The following is a 14,407-nucleotide window of genomic DNA, read 5'->3' as shown; positions in this document are numbered from 1 at the left end:
AGGGCTTTAAATGTTACATTGGAGCAGATGGATTTCACAGATATATACAGAACTTTATCTGAACGCAATTGAATACACATTTTTCTCCAGTGCACATGGAACTTTATCCAGAATACACCACATACTGGGTCATAAATCAGGTCTCACCCAATAGGAAAAGATTGGGATTGGAGGCTGCCAGCAAGATGCCAGAGGAATAGTGTCATCAACTCACCTGGCCCCACCAACTTACCTAGATAATTTTCAAACCATCCTGAAAACCATGAATTCGACCTGAGATTTAAGGAGAGAACAGCCAGAACGCTACAGAGAGAAACGTTTTCACTTCTAACAAGGTAGGAAGTCAGAAAAAAAATAAAATAAAAATGAATCAAGTGGGGGAGAGGCACTGCTAGAAGCTGGGCTAAGGCCAGCAGAGAAAGCCTCCGGAACAGAAAAGCCCGGCCCTGCAGAAGCGGGAACTTAAAAAAATCTGCATCAGATTCTTCCTAGCCAAAAAGACGCTTAGCAAGGAAATCGGGCGGAATTGCAGGAGGAGCAGTGAGGCCTCCAGTCTCCTGGAGTCACTAATAGAGGAACTGCACCTGGGGGAAAGCACACCACAAACTGTGGGCCAATCTCTGTAAAAGGCTAGAGCATGCACCCAGCAGGGCATCAGGGAGAAGCCAGGTCTGTCAGGTGGGCAGCTCCAGACAGAGGGGTCTGTGCCCTGCTGACTTCAGGAGCACTGGCCCCAGAGCACAATTCCAGCAGCACAGGGCCCCAGATCCCAGGGCGCCGATGGGACACAGCCCACGATCCTGCACTCTCCCCAGTATAGATGGAAACAGGAAGGGCACAGGACAACAAAGACTCTCCTGCTACTAGGCACCCCCAAGCTGTGCAGATCAGTGCACCGCACCACCCAGGAGCATCTAGGCCAGTGTGGATTGGGATATTCCATTAGTTACTAGTGGGGAGATGACTCCAGGGCTGGAGACCTGGCCACCGCCAGTGTTGTTGTTCCTCCTTGTGTCACCCTGCACCTGGGAGAGGTGGACCGCTGGGGAACAGAGGTCTCATGGGGTCAACTGCTCCCACTGAGCCCAGCGCCCAGCAGAGGGTGGGGCAGCTCCGCCAGGTACACATACCTTAGAATCAGCACAGCATACACCCCCAGAAGACCAGCTGGAAGAACAGGGGAAGAGCAAGTTCTTGACCCAGCACTGCTGGAAAGCTTCAGGGAAAGACAAGGGATTTACAGTATGTAGAACCAGAGGGTACCCATCCGACTGTTTTTCTTCCTTTTTCCAGTACAACTCGTTTCAATATCAGACTGTAAATTTCCAATTTTTTTCCTCTTTTCCCACCTTAACTACAATATTTTACCACCTCTTCATTTGTAAGTTTTTTCCTTTCTCACTTTCAAATTTCTACAGTTACAGGTCCTAGATATATTTTCCACTTCTAGAATCCCTTCAACATACTCAACTTAACGTTGGGAGATTTACAAGATTTATGGGTTTTTTTTGTTTTGTGGGGTTTTTTTGTTTGTTTGTTTGTTTTCTCTGCCTCGTTTTGTTCTACAATGGTGGAAGTTAATACCTTCTAAAACATGACCAGTGTGCACCCAGAACCAAGTGGTATACCATGCTGATTCATTCTGTGAGATTCCTCATTCCCTATCTGCCTGCCCCCCCCACTTTTATCTCATTTATGTTTTGGTGGTCAATGTTGGGGCTTTCTACAAGATTTTCTGGTTTATATAAACTTGGGACTGAGCATCTTCTAACATACAGAACTTAATATACTCAGAACCAAGAGGATCACCGTCTAGGAACCCTCAGGTACAATATATCCACCCTCCACTACAACGTTGTCACCACCACCATCTCCCAAGCCCCCCACCCTTTTTTCCTTGTCTTTTTTTCTTTTTTCTTTTTTTCCCCTCTTTACTTTTGCTTTTTTGTCTTTTTTTCCTTCTTCTTCTTTGGGATTCCTTGGCCTTTTATTTCTTTCTACTTTGTTTTAAACTTTGTTTTTCACTTTAGTGATCCTTTTGTTTTATTTTGGTCTGATCTTTGTTTTCAATTTCTGGTTTCTGACCTTGTCAGAATCATCTAGGGTGAAATTTACTTAGGTTATGGTTGATATTATTGACTCAGCTCGCTCATACAGCCACTCTGCACTGAGCAAAATGACTAGAAAGAACTCACCACAAAAGAAAGAATCAGAAACAGTACTCTCTGCCACAGAGTTACAGAATTTGGATTACAATTCAATGTCAGAAAGCCAATTCAGAAGCACAATTATAAAGCTACTGGTGGCTCTGGAAAAAAGTATAAAGGATTTAAGAGACTTCATGACTGCAGAATTTAGATCTCATCAAGCCAAAATTAAAACTCAATTGAATGAGATGCAATCCAACTGGAGGTCCTAATGAGGAGGATTAATGAGGTAGAAGAAAGGGTGAGACACATAGAAGACAAGTTGATAGCAAGGAAAGAATCTGGGGAAAAACAACTAAAATACCAAGAGGAAAGGTTAAGGGAAATAAATGATAGCCTCAGAAGGAAAAATCTATGTATAATTGGGTTTCCAGAGAGCTCCACCAGGGCCAGAGGGCCAGAAAGCATATTTGAACAAATCATAGCTGAGAATTTTCCTAATTTGGGAGGGAAGTAGTCATTCAGATCCAGGAGATAGAGGGGTTCCCCACCAAAAAAATCAATAAAAACCCTTCAACACCTCAACATTTAATAGTGAAATTTGCAAATTCCAAAGATAAAGAGAAAATCCTTAAAGCAGCAAGAGACAAGAGATCCCTATCTTATATGGGGAGAAATATAAGATTAATAGAAGACCTCTCCACAGAGACCTGACAGGCCAAAAGGGACTGGCAGGATATATTCAGGGTCCTAAATGAGAAGAACATGCAGCCAAGAATACTTTATCCAGCAAGGCTCTCATTGAGAATAGAAGGAGAGATAAAGAGCTTCCAAGATAGGCAGAAACTGAAAGAATATGTGACCACAAAACCGGCTCTGCAAGAAAAATTAAGGGGGACTCTGTAACAGAAAGAGGAAGCCCAAAGAAATAATCCACAAAAACAGGAACTGAATAGGTATTACGATGACACTAAATTCATATCTTTCAATAGTAACTCTGAACATGAATAAGCTAAATGATCCCAGCAGAAGATGCAGGGTTTCAGACTGGATAAAAAATCAAGACCCACCTATTTGCTGTCTACAAGAGACTCATTTGGGACCTATGGACACCTCCAGTCTGAAAATGAATGGTTAGAGAACCATTTACCATTCAAATGGTCCTCAAAAGAAAGCTGGGGTAGCAATCCTCATGTCATATAAATTAAAGTTTATCCAAAGACCGTAGTAGGAGATGAAGAGGGACACTATATCATACTTAAGGGTACTATCCAACAAGAAGACCTAACAATCATCAATATTTATGCCCCTAATGTGGGAAGGGCTGAGTATATCAATTAATAACCAAAATAAAGACAGTATTATTATTATTAGATAATAATATACTAATAGTAGGAGACTTCAACATGGCACTTTCTGCAAAGGACAGATATTGTAAGCACAACATTGCCAAAGAAATAAGAGCTTTTTTTTTTTAATTTTTTTTTATTTATTTATGATAGTCACAGAGAGAGTGAGAGAGGCAGAGACACAGGCAGAGGGAGAAGCAGGCTCCATGAACCGGGAGCCCGATGTGGGATTCGATCCCGGGTCTCCAGGATCGCGCCCTGGGCCAAAGGCAGGCGCCAAACCTCTGCGCCACCCAGGGATCCCAAGAGCTTTAAATGATACACTGGACCAGATGGATATCACAGATATATACAGAACTTTGCTTCTGAATGCAACTGAATACACATTCTTCTCCAGTGCACATGGAACTTTCTCCAGAATAGACCACATACTGGGTCACAAATCAGGTCTCAACCAATACCAAAAGATTGGGATTGTCCCCTGCATATTTTGAGACCATAATGCTTTGAAACTAGAGCTCAATCACAGGAAGAAATTTGGAAGAAATTCAAACACATGGAAGTTAAAGAGCATCCTGCTAAGGTGAAAGGGCCAACCAGGAAATTAGAGAAGAATTTCAGATTCGTGGAAATTAATGAAAATGAGTATACAACCATTAAAAATCTTTGAGATACAGCAAAAGCAGTTCTGAGAGGGAAATACATTGCAACACAAGCCTCCCTTAAAAATTTTGGAAAAAACTCAAATATACAATCTAACCTCTCACCTAAAGGAACTGGAGATAGAACAGCAAATAAAACCTACACAAAGCAGAAGAAGAGATATAATAAAGATTCGAGCAGGACTCAATGTAATAGAGACCAGAAGACCTGTAGAATGATCAACAAAACCGGGAGTTGGTTCTTTGAAAGAATTAATAAGATAGATAAACCATTAGCCAGTCTTATGAAACCGAAAAAAGACTCAAAATAATAAAATCACGAATGAAAAAGGAGAGATCACAACCAATACCAAAACATAAAAATGATTTTAAACAAACATATTATGAGCAGCTATACACCAATGACTAGGCAACCTACAAGAAATGGACACATTTCTGGAAAGCCACAAACTACCAAAACTGAAGCAGGAAGAAATAGAAAACCTGAACAGGCCAATAACCAGGGAGGAAATCGAAGCAGTCATCAAAAACCTCCCAAGACACAAAAGTCCAGGGCCAGATGGCTTCCCTGGGGAATTCTATCAAACGTTTAAAGAAGAAATCATACCTATTCTACTAAAGCTGTTCGGAAAGATAGAAAGAGATGGAGTACTTCCAAACTTGTTCTATGAGGCCAGCATCACCTTAATTCCAAAACCAGACAAAGACTCCACCAATAAGGAGAATTATAGACCAATATCCCTGATGAACATGGATGCAAAAATTCTCAACAAGAAACTAGCCAATAGGATCCAACAATACATTAAGAAGATTATTCACCATGACCAAGTGGGATTTATCCCCGGGATGCAAGACTGGTTCAACACTGGTAAAACAATCAATGTGATTGATCATATCAGCAAGAGAAAAAACAAGAACCATATGATCTTCTCAATAGATGCAGAGAAAGCATTTGACAAAATACAGCATCCATTCCTGATCAAAACACTTCAGAGTATAGGGATAGAGGGAACATTCCTCGGCATCTTAAAAACCATCTACGAAAAGCCCACAGCAAATATCATTGACAATGGGGAAGCACTGGGAAAGCCCCTAAGATCAGGAACACGACAGGGATGTCCACTCTCACCACTGCTATTCAACATAGTACTGGAAGTCCTAGCCACAGCAATCAGACAACAAAAAGACATTAAAGGCATTCAAATTGGCAAAGAAGAAATCAAACTCTCCCTCTTCGCAGATGACATACTATACATAGAAAATCCAAAAGACTCCACTACAAGGTTGCTAGAATTCATCCAGCATTTCGGCAGTGTGGCAGGATACAAAATCAATGCCCAGAAATCAATGGCATTTCTATACACTAACAATGAGACTGAAGAAAGAGAAATGAAGGAGTCAATCCCATTTACAATTGCACCCAAAAGCATAAGATACCTAGGAATAAACCTAACCAAAGAGCTAAAGGATCTATACCCTAAAAACTACAGAACACTTCTGAAAGAAACTGAGGAAGACACAAAGAGATGGAAAAATATTCCATGCTCATGGATTGGCAGAATTAATATTGTGAAAATGTCAATTTTATCCAGGGTAACTTACACGTTTAATGCAATCCCCATCATAATACCATGGACTTTCTTCAGAGAGTTGGAACAAATCATCTTAAGATTTGTGTGGAATCAGAAAAGACCCTGAATAGCCAGAGGAATTTTAAAAAAGAAAACCATAGCTGGGGGCATCACAATGCCAGATTTCAGGTTGTACTACAAAGCTGTGGTCATCAAGACAGTGTGGTACTGGCACAAAAACAGACACATAGATCAATGGAACAGAATAGAGAACCCAGAAGTGGACCCTCAACTTTATGGTCAACTAATAGTCAACAAAGGAGGGAAGACTATCCACTGGAATAAAAAGACAATCTCTTCCACAAATGGTGCTGGGAATGAATTTAAATTAAAAAAAAATTTTTTTTAAAGAACGAAAATGAAGCGTAGAGGTCTCTCACTTTTCCCTACAGGGAGTCTGCAGTTACTTACCAGGGTGACCCTGCATTAGACAAAGGAAAATATACAGATTTAAAAGGCCAGTTTGGAAACTTAAAGAAATCATCTAACAAATAGAGTTTAGGCCAAATCCATGTCATAGTGGGTAGTGTATCCGCAAATTAATTCTGTGTTAATTTTACTGGTCTTGATATGTAGCTGGAGGAAATATTCTTTTTTAAAAAAAAGATTTTATTTATTCATTCATGATAGTCACACAGAGAGAGACAGAGAGGCAGAGACACAGGCAGAGGGAGAAGCAGGCTCCATGCAGGGAGCCCGACATGGGATTCGATCCCGGGTCTCCAGGATCACGGCCCAGGCCAAAGGCAGGCGCCAAACCGTTGCGCCACCCAGGGATCCCTGGAGGAAATATTCTTTTACAATAACTGCACATTGGTTCTTATGGAATGGGAGCTACTATGGTACAAAGGACTAAGTTAAGTCCCTGAAAGTATTTCTTGATAGCAAAATCATAAACAAAAAACAATACTGCAACTCTGGGAAAAAATTGCAAGGATTGGAGCCATTTCCATTTAACCTATCTAATGTCAAGGTCACTCCAGGTCTTGTGGAACAAGTATAGATTACCACAAAGTTAATCAGGAAGTCATAAAAAATTGTAGCATCTGTGGAAGATTGGATATCTTTGCTTTAGCAAATCAACATAGTCCCCTCCCTGGAAAATAAGATTTTCTTCATGTAAATCAGCAAGACTTATCAAAAATAGTACAATTTAACTTGACATGTAAAGCAGTATATCTGTGTTGTCTTTCCTCAGAGCTGTCTCAACTCTTCTGCTGTCAATCATCATATAATCCATAGGAACTTTGATCATATAGAAATCTCACAGTATATCATGCTGGCCCACTAAATTAATGACATCAGGCCAGACAAAATTGTGAATATCTTATGCCCTCATAAAATATTTGCATGACAACAGGTAGGAGATAAGACCCATGAAATTTCAGAGACCTATCATACCAAGGAAGAAGTGCAACATTCATTCATTCTCTTCTAAAGTGAAAAAAGTTACTATATCTTAAACGGTTACCTGTGAGAAAGAGGCACTGCAATTGCTGAGCCACTTTGGATTTGGAATGCAAAATACACCACATTTGGTTCTGTTGCTCCAACCTTTTCCCCCATTAGTCCATATGATGTCTCAACGCTGTATAGCAAATCCATGCTGCAGTAAAAGCCACTCTACCATTTGGGTTTTAAGAACAAATTCCAATGTTCCATGAGTCAGGGCAAAATAGGGATTCTGGACAGACCTTCCGAAAAGCCCAATGAGTAAGTAACACAAAAAGTCTTAGTACAAAGTCCCATCCTCCAATATTTTCAAGAAATAAATCCCAGATTGTTAATGGGCCCTGGGGAAAGCATATATGGAGGAACCTCCCAGAATGGTCACGAGTTGGGAATATTTGTGAGCATGTGGGTGTCAGCCAGCTTCTTTCCTTAGCTACTCCAAGAGTTACTCAGTGGGCCTGTGTATAAATTGCCAGTGGGGCTGGCAATCGAGGTTATGCATAGGCTTAGTCATATAGATTTTTCCTTACCATACCGATCTGCCTACGACTAAAAATGAGTGTCTTAACTGTCAAAACTGAAGGTTCACATGGAGCCCCAACTATCTGTCATCCCCTGAATCCTCAATCTATCTTCCTGGTTTATGCCATTGGTCCCCTTCCAACATAAAAACTGTCATCACTATAACAGGACATATTCTGCACATGGATTTGCCATCCCTCTTTGCTATGCTTCTGTGTAATTGTCTGAGGATTTCAGGAATGCCTCATTCACCATCACGGTATTCCACATAGTATCATCTCAAATTCATTTCAACATAACAAAATGTGACAATGACTCTATGTCCATAAAAGGTATTGTTCTTTCCATGTACCATAATATCTAGAAGTAGGTAATCTGATAGAGTATTTGGATAACCTACTGATAAACATTATCTCATCAGCTTGTATATAACATTCTATGGGTATTATATATCATGTATTATATGCTTTCTATATCTGGTTACTTTTTTCCCAAAGATAGAATCCATGGGCTCAGGAACCAAGGAGAAGAGATGAGTGTAAACCACTTCAGTTTTTCTTTACATTCCCTACAACCTTAAACTCTGCTGCTTCTGAGGTCTTAATTCCTTTTTGAAAGATAAGTGTGTTCACCAGAAGACACAACAATGGTTATGACTTCACCTTGTCTGATGGGACTTCATTCCATGATGCCATTGAATTGAGAATTAGTTAAGAATATTAATTTCTTATACAAGGCAAATAATCCCAGTTATTAAGGGAAGTAGGCTGGTTACTACACAATGAGGATAAGAAACACAATGTTTGAAACCCACGCAATTCTCTGGGTAACTCTTAGTACTGCCATGTTTGACAGTGTTATTTAAAAACTATGACAGGGGCACCTGGGTGGCCCAGTGGTTGAGCATGTGCCTTTGCTCAGGTTGTAATCGTAGGGTCCTGGGATCGAGTCCCACATCAGACCCCTGCAGGGAGCCTGTTTCTTCTCTCTCTGCCTGTGTCTCTGCCTCTCTCTGTGTGTCTCTCATGAATAAAGAAATAAAATATTTAAAAAAAACTATGACAGTCCAAAAAGGCTTCATAACCTTTAGAAACAAAAATTTGGTACAACTCACCAGATAGTGGTTGAAAGCAAAAGTAACATAAACTGGGTCATAAAATAATGTGATTGAAATCAGTAACAGCAGTGGCATTATAACCCATTACAGGAATGAAGACTATGGCTGTTATGGATATTTTTATGTATATATTAACCAATTATTTTCTATTTCATTTGTAGACCATCAGACCCTGAGATGTTACTCAGACTAGATGAAAAGGATGGTGTATTACCTGAAGTAATGGACTTGGGATTGGTATATAACTGGCAGGACATGTGGCCCCCTTGCTGGAGAGAGGTGGGAAGTTGCCTACTATAAACTGAAAGCCTGAATTTTCTATGAGATGGAAACATTCACAGAAGGAGAGAATGGAGGTAGACTCTAGTAAGGATTACTGGTGCCAACCCCAAGCCTATTGGTCTCTGAATACCTTTATTGCCCTTCCCTGATCTAGTCAGTTTGTGGTGAGGTAGAGAGAGTGATATGAGGTGCTGACGACCCTGCAGGCTGCATTTTCCTGGTTTCCATATCCACAGAATATTGGAGGAGAGAATGAAGGGATAGGTGGGCTAGTCCCATTCTGCTTTAGGTGGCACCTCAGGCAGTAGCAGTGGAAAGCTGCTCCAGTTTCTGCAAGACCAGTCTGTTATGCTGACTGCAGTTTCTTCCAGATGACCCTACTCCTTGAGTTCTACTAACACCAACTTCTTTTATCTCAAGTCTAGGGATGTTAGCATCTTCATACTGTTACTGATCTCAGGGTTTCCTCAATATCTCCTATTTGGATTCGCAGTCCTTTTATCACTTGTGTCACCAATGCTCTGTATTAAATAGCTTTCATTGTAAATACTTAGTTATTTCTATTTTCCTAGTTAGATCTTCTCTGACACAGAGTGATCACTGACTTCATAGAAGTTCAGATATCAGTTTACCTCACTGTCATGAATATGCTTGCCTTTATAAGTGTTATACTTCTGATCAGAACATCCATATTTATTTCTCTAATTTAGGACTTTCAACCTCAACACTGTTGACATTTTGGTGTAGATGATTCTTTATTGTGGGAGACTATCCTGTGCATTGTACAATATCTAGCAACATCCTTGACCTCTACTTACTAGATGCCAGTAACACCTCCCTGGTGTTGTGATCACCAAAAATGTCTCCAGACATTGCCAAGTGTCCTCTGGGTGGGGGGCAAAATTGCCTCATGTTGAGAACAGCTCTAGTTGAAAAGCTGATGAAAAACACTGCAATTATTTCTTTTTCTTCTTTTTAGCAATGATTTGTATTTGGACTAATCCCTGCCTATTGTGTTTTAGTGTGGTTATTACAGAATTCAGTAGACATGGCTGTAGCCAGTCATTTTTATTTTTCAGTCTGTACCTTCAGTCACATGGCAATACAAAGAGTCCATCCTATAGGATGAAAGGTTGCATTATAACCCCACAAAGACGTCCTGAGGTATTCTAAACTATGCTGCCATTTGCCATATTCATTCGTTCAACCCATATTTATTGATTATTTACAGGGTGTTAGGCTCCTTTCTAAGTACATGGATATGCAATTTAAGAAGTACAGAAGTAATGCTTCCAGTCTATTATAGCTGGGCATAACATCACATCCAGAGCTATGTAAGAAAAGACTGTGCTCTTCTGGGAATGAGAGGATGCTTTTCTCAAGTCTTGCTTTAATTAATGGAGACTTTCTCTTACAATGATACGTCATTATAGGTTGAACCAACCATCAGAAAGGTAGGATGCACTTGGGGCCCATATTTGGCCACAGAATGAATGACTGAGCAACATGTTAATGCCAATGTGGATTAGCAACCACGCAATCATGATTGCATGAAAACCACGTGAATGTAGCAGTGCAAATCAAGCCACATGACTCCCTTTGCTTTCACTTCCTTACTCAAAATAGTGCTTTTTAATTTTCCTCTTCTCTTTTTCTATGAAGGTATGCAGAGATTCTATTTAGAATCTCCTTAACATCAGTTACCTTATCTCTACTTAACAGTTCTCTTTATTCATTTATCATTTTTATAATTTTGAAATGTATAACACCTCTTCTAAAATTGTTCTAAATTAGGTGGAATTTGACATGTTATACAGCCATGCCTTGAATAGTCATGATATTCCTTTCAGTTTTAAGTAACAGGAATACTTGGTATACTGTGCAGTTTCTGTCTACTTGTCTTTTATTCTTTTGTCCTTGTTCCCCATATATTTATTCATGATGGTCAGGTTTTGCAATGTACATTACCGGCTAAACCCTCTATAGCTGACTACAATCTGGTTTTGTTTATTTGTTTGTTTGTTTGTTTGTTTTTTACAATCTGTTTTGATGATGGTGCAGTGAAAGTGGTGGTGGAGAAAATGAAGAAGCTTCTATGGTCATGTAGCTACCTAATAAATGTAGTAGAATTATCATCAGAGTTATTATAACATCTAGATGTATATTTGGTGGCACCTGAACAAGCTTGTGACTATGCATTGAAAATGGGAAAGTATCAATAGTCAGACACAGAATTACTTGCCAGTGAGGATTGTCTTAGCCAAAGTTGTTCCTTTAAGGGATGGTTATGTTTCCTTCTGGTGAGCGTCCACCCCGTAAGGATCCCAGGAATAGCTAGAGGATAAAACACAGCAGATTTCCCAATCCCTTCACAAAAGTGAAACAAGTGCACCCCACATATGTCTCCAGTGGTTGCCTCACATGTTCTTCACACTCTTGATCTCCCTACACCTGCTCCTTCCCTATCATCCTCCTGACTGCTTTCTTCACATCCTTATTCCTCAGCGTGTAGATCAGAGGGTTGAGTGTGGGTGCAAGGATCATGTACAGCACTGCCAGTGCTTTGCTCTGGTCCTGGGAGTAGTTGTCCTTGGGCTGCAGATACAAAAACATAATGGTCCCATAGAAGAGTGAGACTACCATTAGGTGGGAGGCACAGGTCCCAAAGGCCTTTTTCCTTCCCTCTGCTGAGCGCATTTTTGCTACTGCCCTGGTGATGCATACATAAGTGGTCAGGATAATGGAGACAGGCATGCCTAGAATGATTAGCCGGGCAATAAACATTTTAGATTCTGTTGGGCCAGTATCCACACAGGAGAGTTTAATGATGATCAACAATTCACAAAAGAAATGGTCCACACGCTGGTTTCCACATCGAGGCAGCACGATGGCCATTGAGGACTGTAAAAAGGAGTTGGCAAAACCAAAGGACCAGGAAGCTGCTGCCAGGAGGTGGCACAGCCTGGGGTGCATGATACAGGCATAGCGCAGAGGCCAGCAAACTGCAACATAGCGGTCAACCGCCATTACTGCAAGGAGCACACACTCAGTGGAGCCAAGTGCCAAGGCCACCCAGTACTGGACCATGCAGCCAGCATAACTGATCTTCTTGTTGCCTCCCCACATGTTCACCAGCATCTGGGGCACAATACTGGTGGTGAAGCAGAGGTCAAGCACAGAGAGGTTTCTAAGGAAGAAGTACATGGGTGTGTGAAGTCCAGTATCCAGGATAGAGAGCAGGACGATGGCCACGTTGCCCACAAGAGTTACGGTGTAGAACATCAGGACAAAGAGAGAGAGGATCAGCTCTAACTCAGGCCGTTCAGAGAAGCCCACTAAGATGAAATACCCACCTGTGCTGTCATTAGCTGTTTCCATCTCCTCTTCAGCCTTATCACTGCAGGAAGTAGCACACTCTCTGCAGTGGGATTTAAGAATAAGTGGGTAATTAATACATATAATGGATTTAAGGGACAGTGTGGTCCTTAGATGTGACCTAAATTTTACATTTTTGTTTCCTCTTGTCCTTTCTATCTTATTTCCCCTTGCATTTGGATGAAAACTCCTGCAGGTGCATGACATCCATAGTAATAAATGTATCACAACCAATTTCAGTTATAAACATAACCAGAATCTAAATTCACTAATTTGAAAGCATGATCTATGAATACTAAAAACTCATAATCTCATTTAACATTCAGCCTTGTCCTCTCCCCAGCTAGGACTCCTTCTAGGTGACCCCTTGGGCAGCTTCTCTCTCTCTCTCTCCCCCTGCCCCTTCCTTGCCAGCATGTTAAGAATGGCCATAGGGTCCTCCACTTTGGGACATGCATAGGAGAAAGGAAAGAGTTACAAAACAGTTCTTACTCTACCAATCTGAGCCTGAGAGGTGTTTAATAAGCTGACTCTTCTCTCATATGAAAAATATGGGTTCTTAGAAATCTCTTTACTGGGACAATGGGCCTGCAGGTCCCCAGTCTGGCCTGGTGCATCTCCTCCTGTGAAGTTTATATCACTTTTGTAGCCTCTGGAGACCCAGCATTCTCTCCCGGCATCATGCTATTAGATCCCTTTGTCCCTTTGGTGGCCCTACTGGATTAGACTTGGAGCGACCCTGAACTAGCTTTCCCTTCACTGTGGTCCTCTTCCAATACAAAGGAAGGTCCCTTTCATCATTTGTCTCAAAACCATTGCAGCAGCCAAGACTTTCTTGAATCCACTACTGTAGCAGCTATCGGCTCTTTTCTCATCTCCCAGAATTTCTGACCTGGTTCACTCTGTTCCCACCCAACTAAAATATGCATTTACTGAAATCTTCAAGCAGTTCTATTGAAGTCTCTCATCTGCATACCTATTGATGTGATGGGGGCAGGTACTTCAAAACACCTTTTCCTGTTTGAAGGAGATAGTTTTGAACTCAGATCACTGTTCATTCCAAATGAATATTTATAAATTTTCTCTATTCTCTTTTAATTTTATTTACTTATCTGAGAGAGAGAGAGAGATTACAGGCAGGTGTGAAGGGCAAAGAGAGAGGGAGAAGCAGACTCCCTGCTGAGCAGAGAGCCCAACGCAGGGCTTGATCCCAGGACCCTGAAGTACCATGAAAGAAACCAAAATTAAATAACAAATTCACTCCATTTGAATAGAAGTTGAAGGAGAAATCAGATCGCGAGGCAAAAGGTTATTTCCATACATGTCATTAACAATTTCCACCTTGATTCTCTCCATGACTTCTCCAGTTGTCCCTCTTCTGTTAAACAGAAATACTTCATAGGATTGCCTTTTAGATACATTGCCACTGACTTCAATACATTTTGAGATATCCAGGTCTTTCACAATGTATTTTCCCCTCCACTAATCATATTAAATTAAGAAATACTTTTTCTTAGTGATACAGTATCTTATCTCTTCATTGGTATACAAGTTATTAACTGCATTCTTCATGCCTTTAGACTGAGCATATTGAGATAGTAAGGGCTGGGCACTGGTGTATATACAACATTCTTAGTGTCCTTGTCCACAGTTTGCTTCATTAGAACTAATGGTTAAACAAATTTGATGAGCAAGCTTTTACATATGGTACAGGTGAATAATGTTTTACTAATTCATGCTTAAATTTAAAAATTCACAATGAAAATTAAAACAAGAAGATGGGGAGATGGAGGAAAATTTATTGGGAGTAATTTGGGATTATACAGAAGCAAGGGGGATGGATACAAAGATGTAATGGGAGAACCCATTT

The 14,407-nt window shown here is 40.6% G+C and overlaps 1 protein-coding gene across 1 annotated transcript; it reads right to left on the bottom strand.

Moving 5' to 3' along the window:
* Window positions 1–11,607: 11,607 nt before the first annotated feature.
* Window positions 11,608–12,540, bottom strand: LOC121495264 (putative olfactory receptor 2W6). The gene has a single exon (XM_041762497.1). The coding sequence runs from the start codon at window positions 12,538–12,540 to the stop codon at window positions 11,608–11,610; it is 933 nt and encodes a 310-aa protein (XP_041618431.1).
* Between the last annotated feature and the right edge of the window lie 1,867 nt (window positions 12,541–14,407).

The sequence above is a fragment of the Vulpes lagopus genome, chromosome 7, assembly GCF_018345385.1.
Source record: "Vulpes lagopus strain Blue_001 chromosome 7, ASM1834538v1, whole genome shotgun sequence".
NCBI classification, from domain to species: domain Eukaryota; kingdom Metazoa; phylum Chordata; class Mammalia; order Carnivora; family Canidae; genus Vulpes; species Vulpes lagopus.
The sequence above is the reverse complement of the archived record's forward strand: the minus strand, read 5'-3'. Positions and strand labels throughout refer to the sequence as shown.

Coding starts and splice junctions, on each gene's coding strand:
- LOC121495264 (XM_041762497.1), bottom strand. CDS start 12,540: ATGGAAACAGCTAATGACAGCACAGGTGGGTATTTCATCTTAGTGGGC.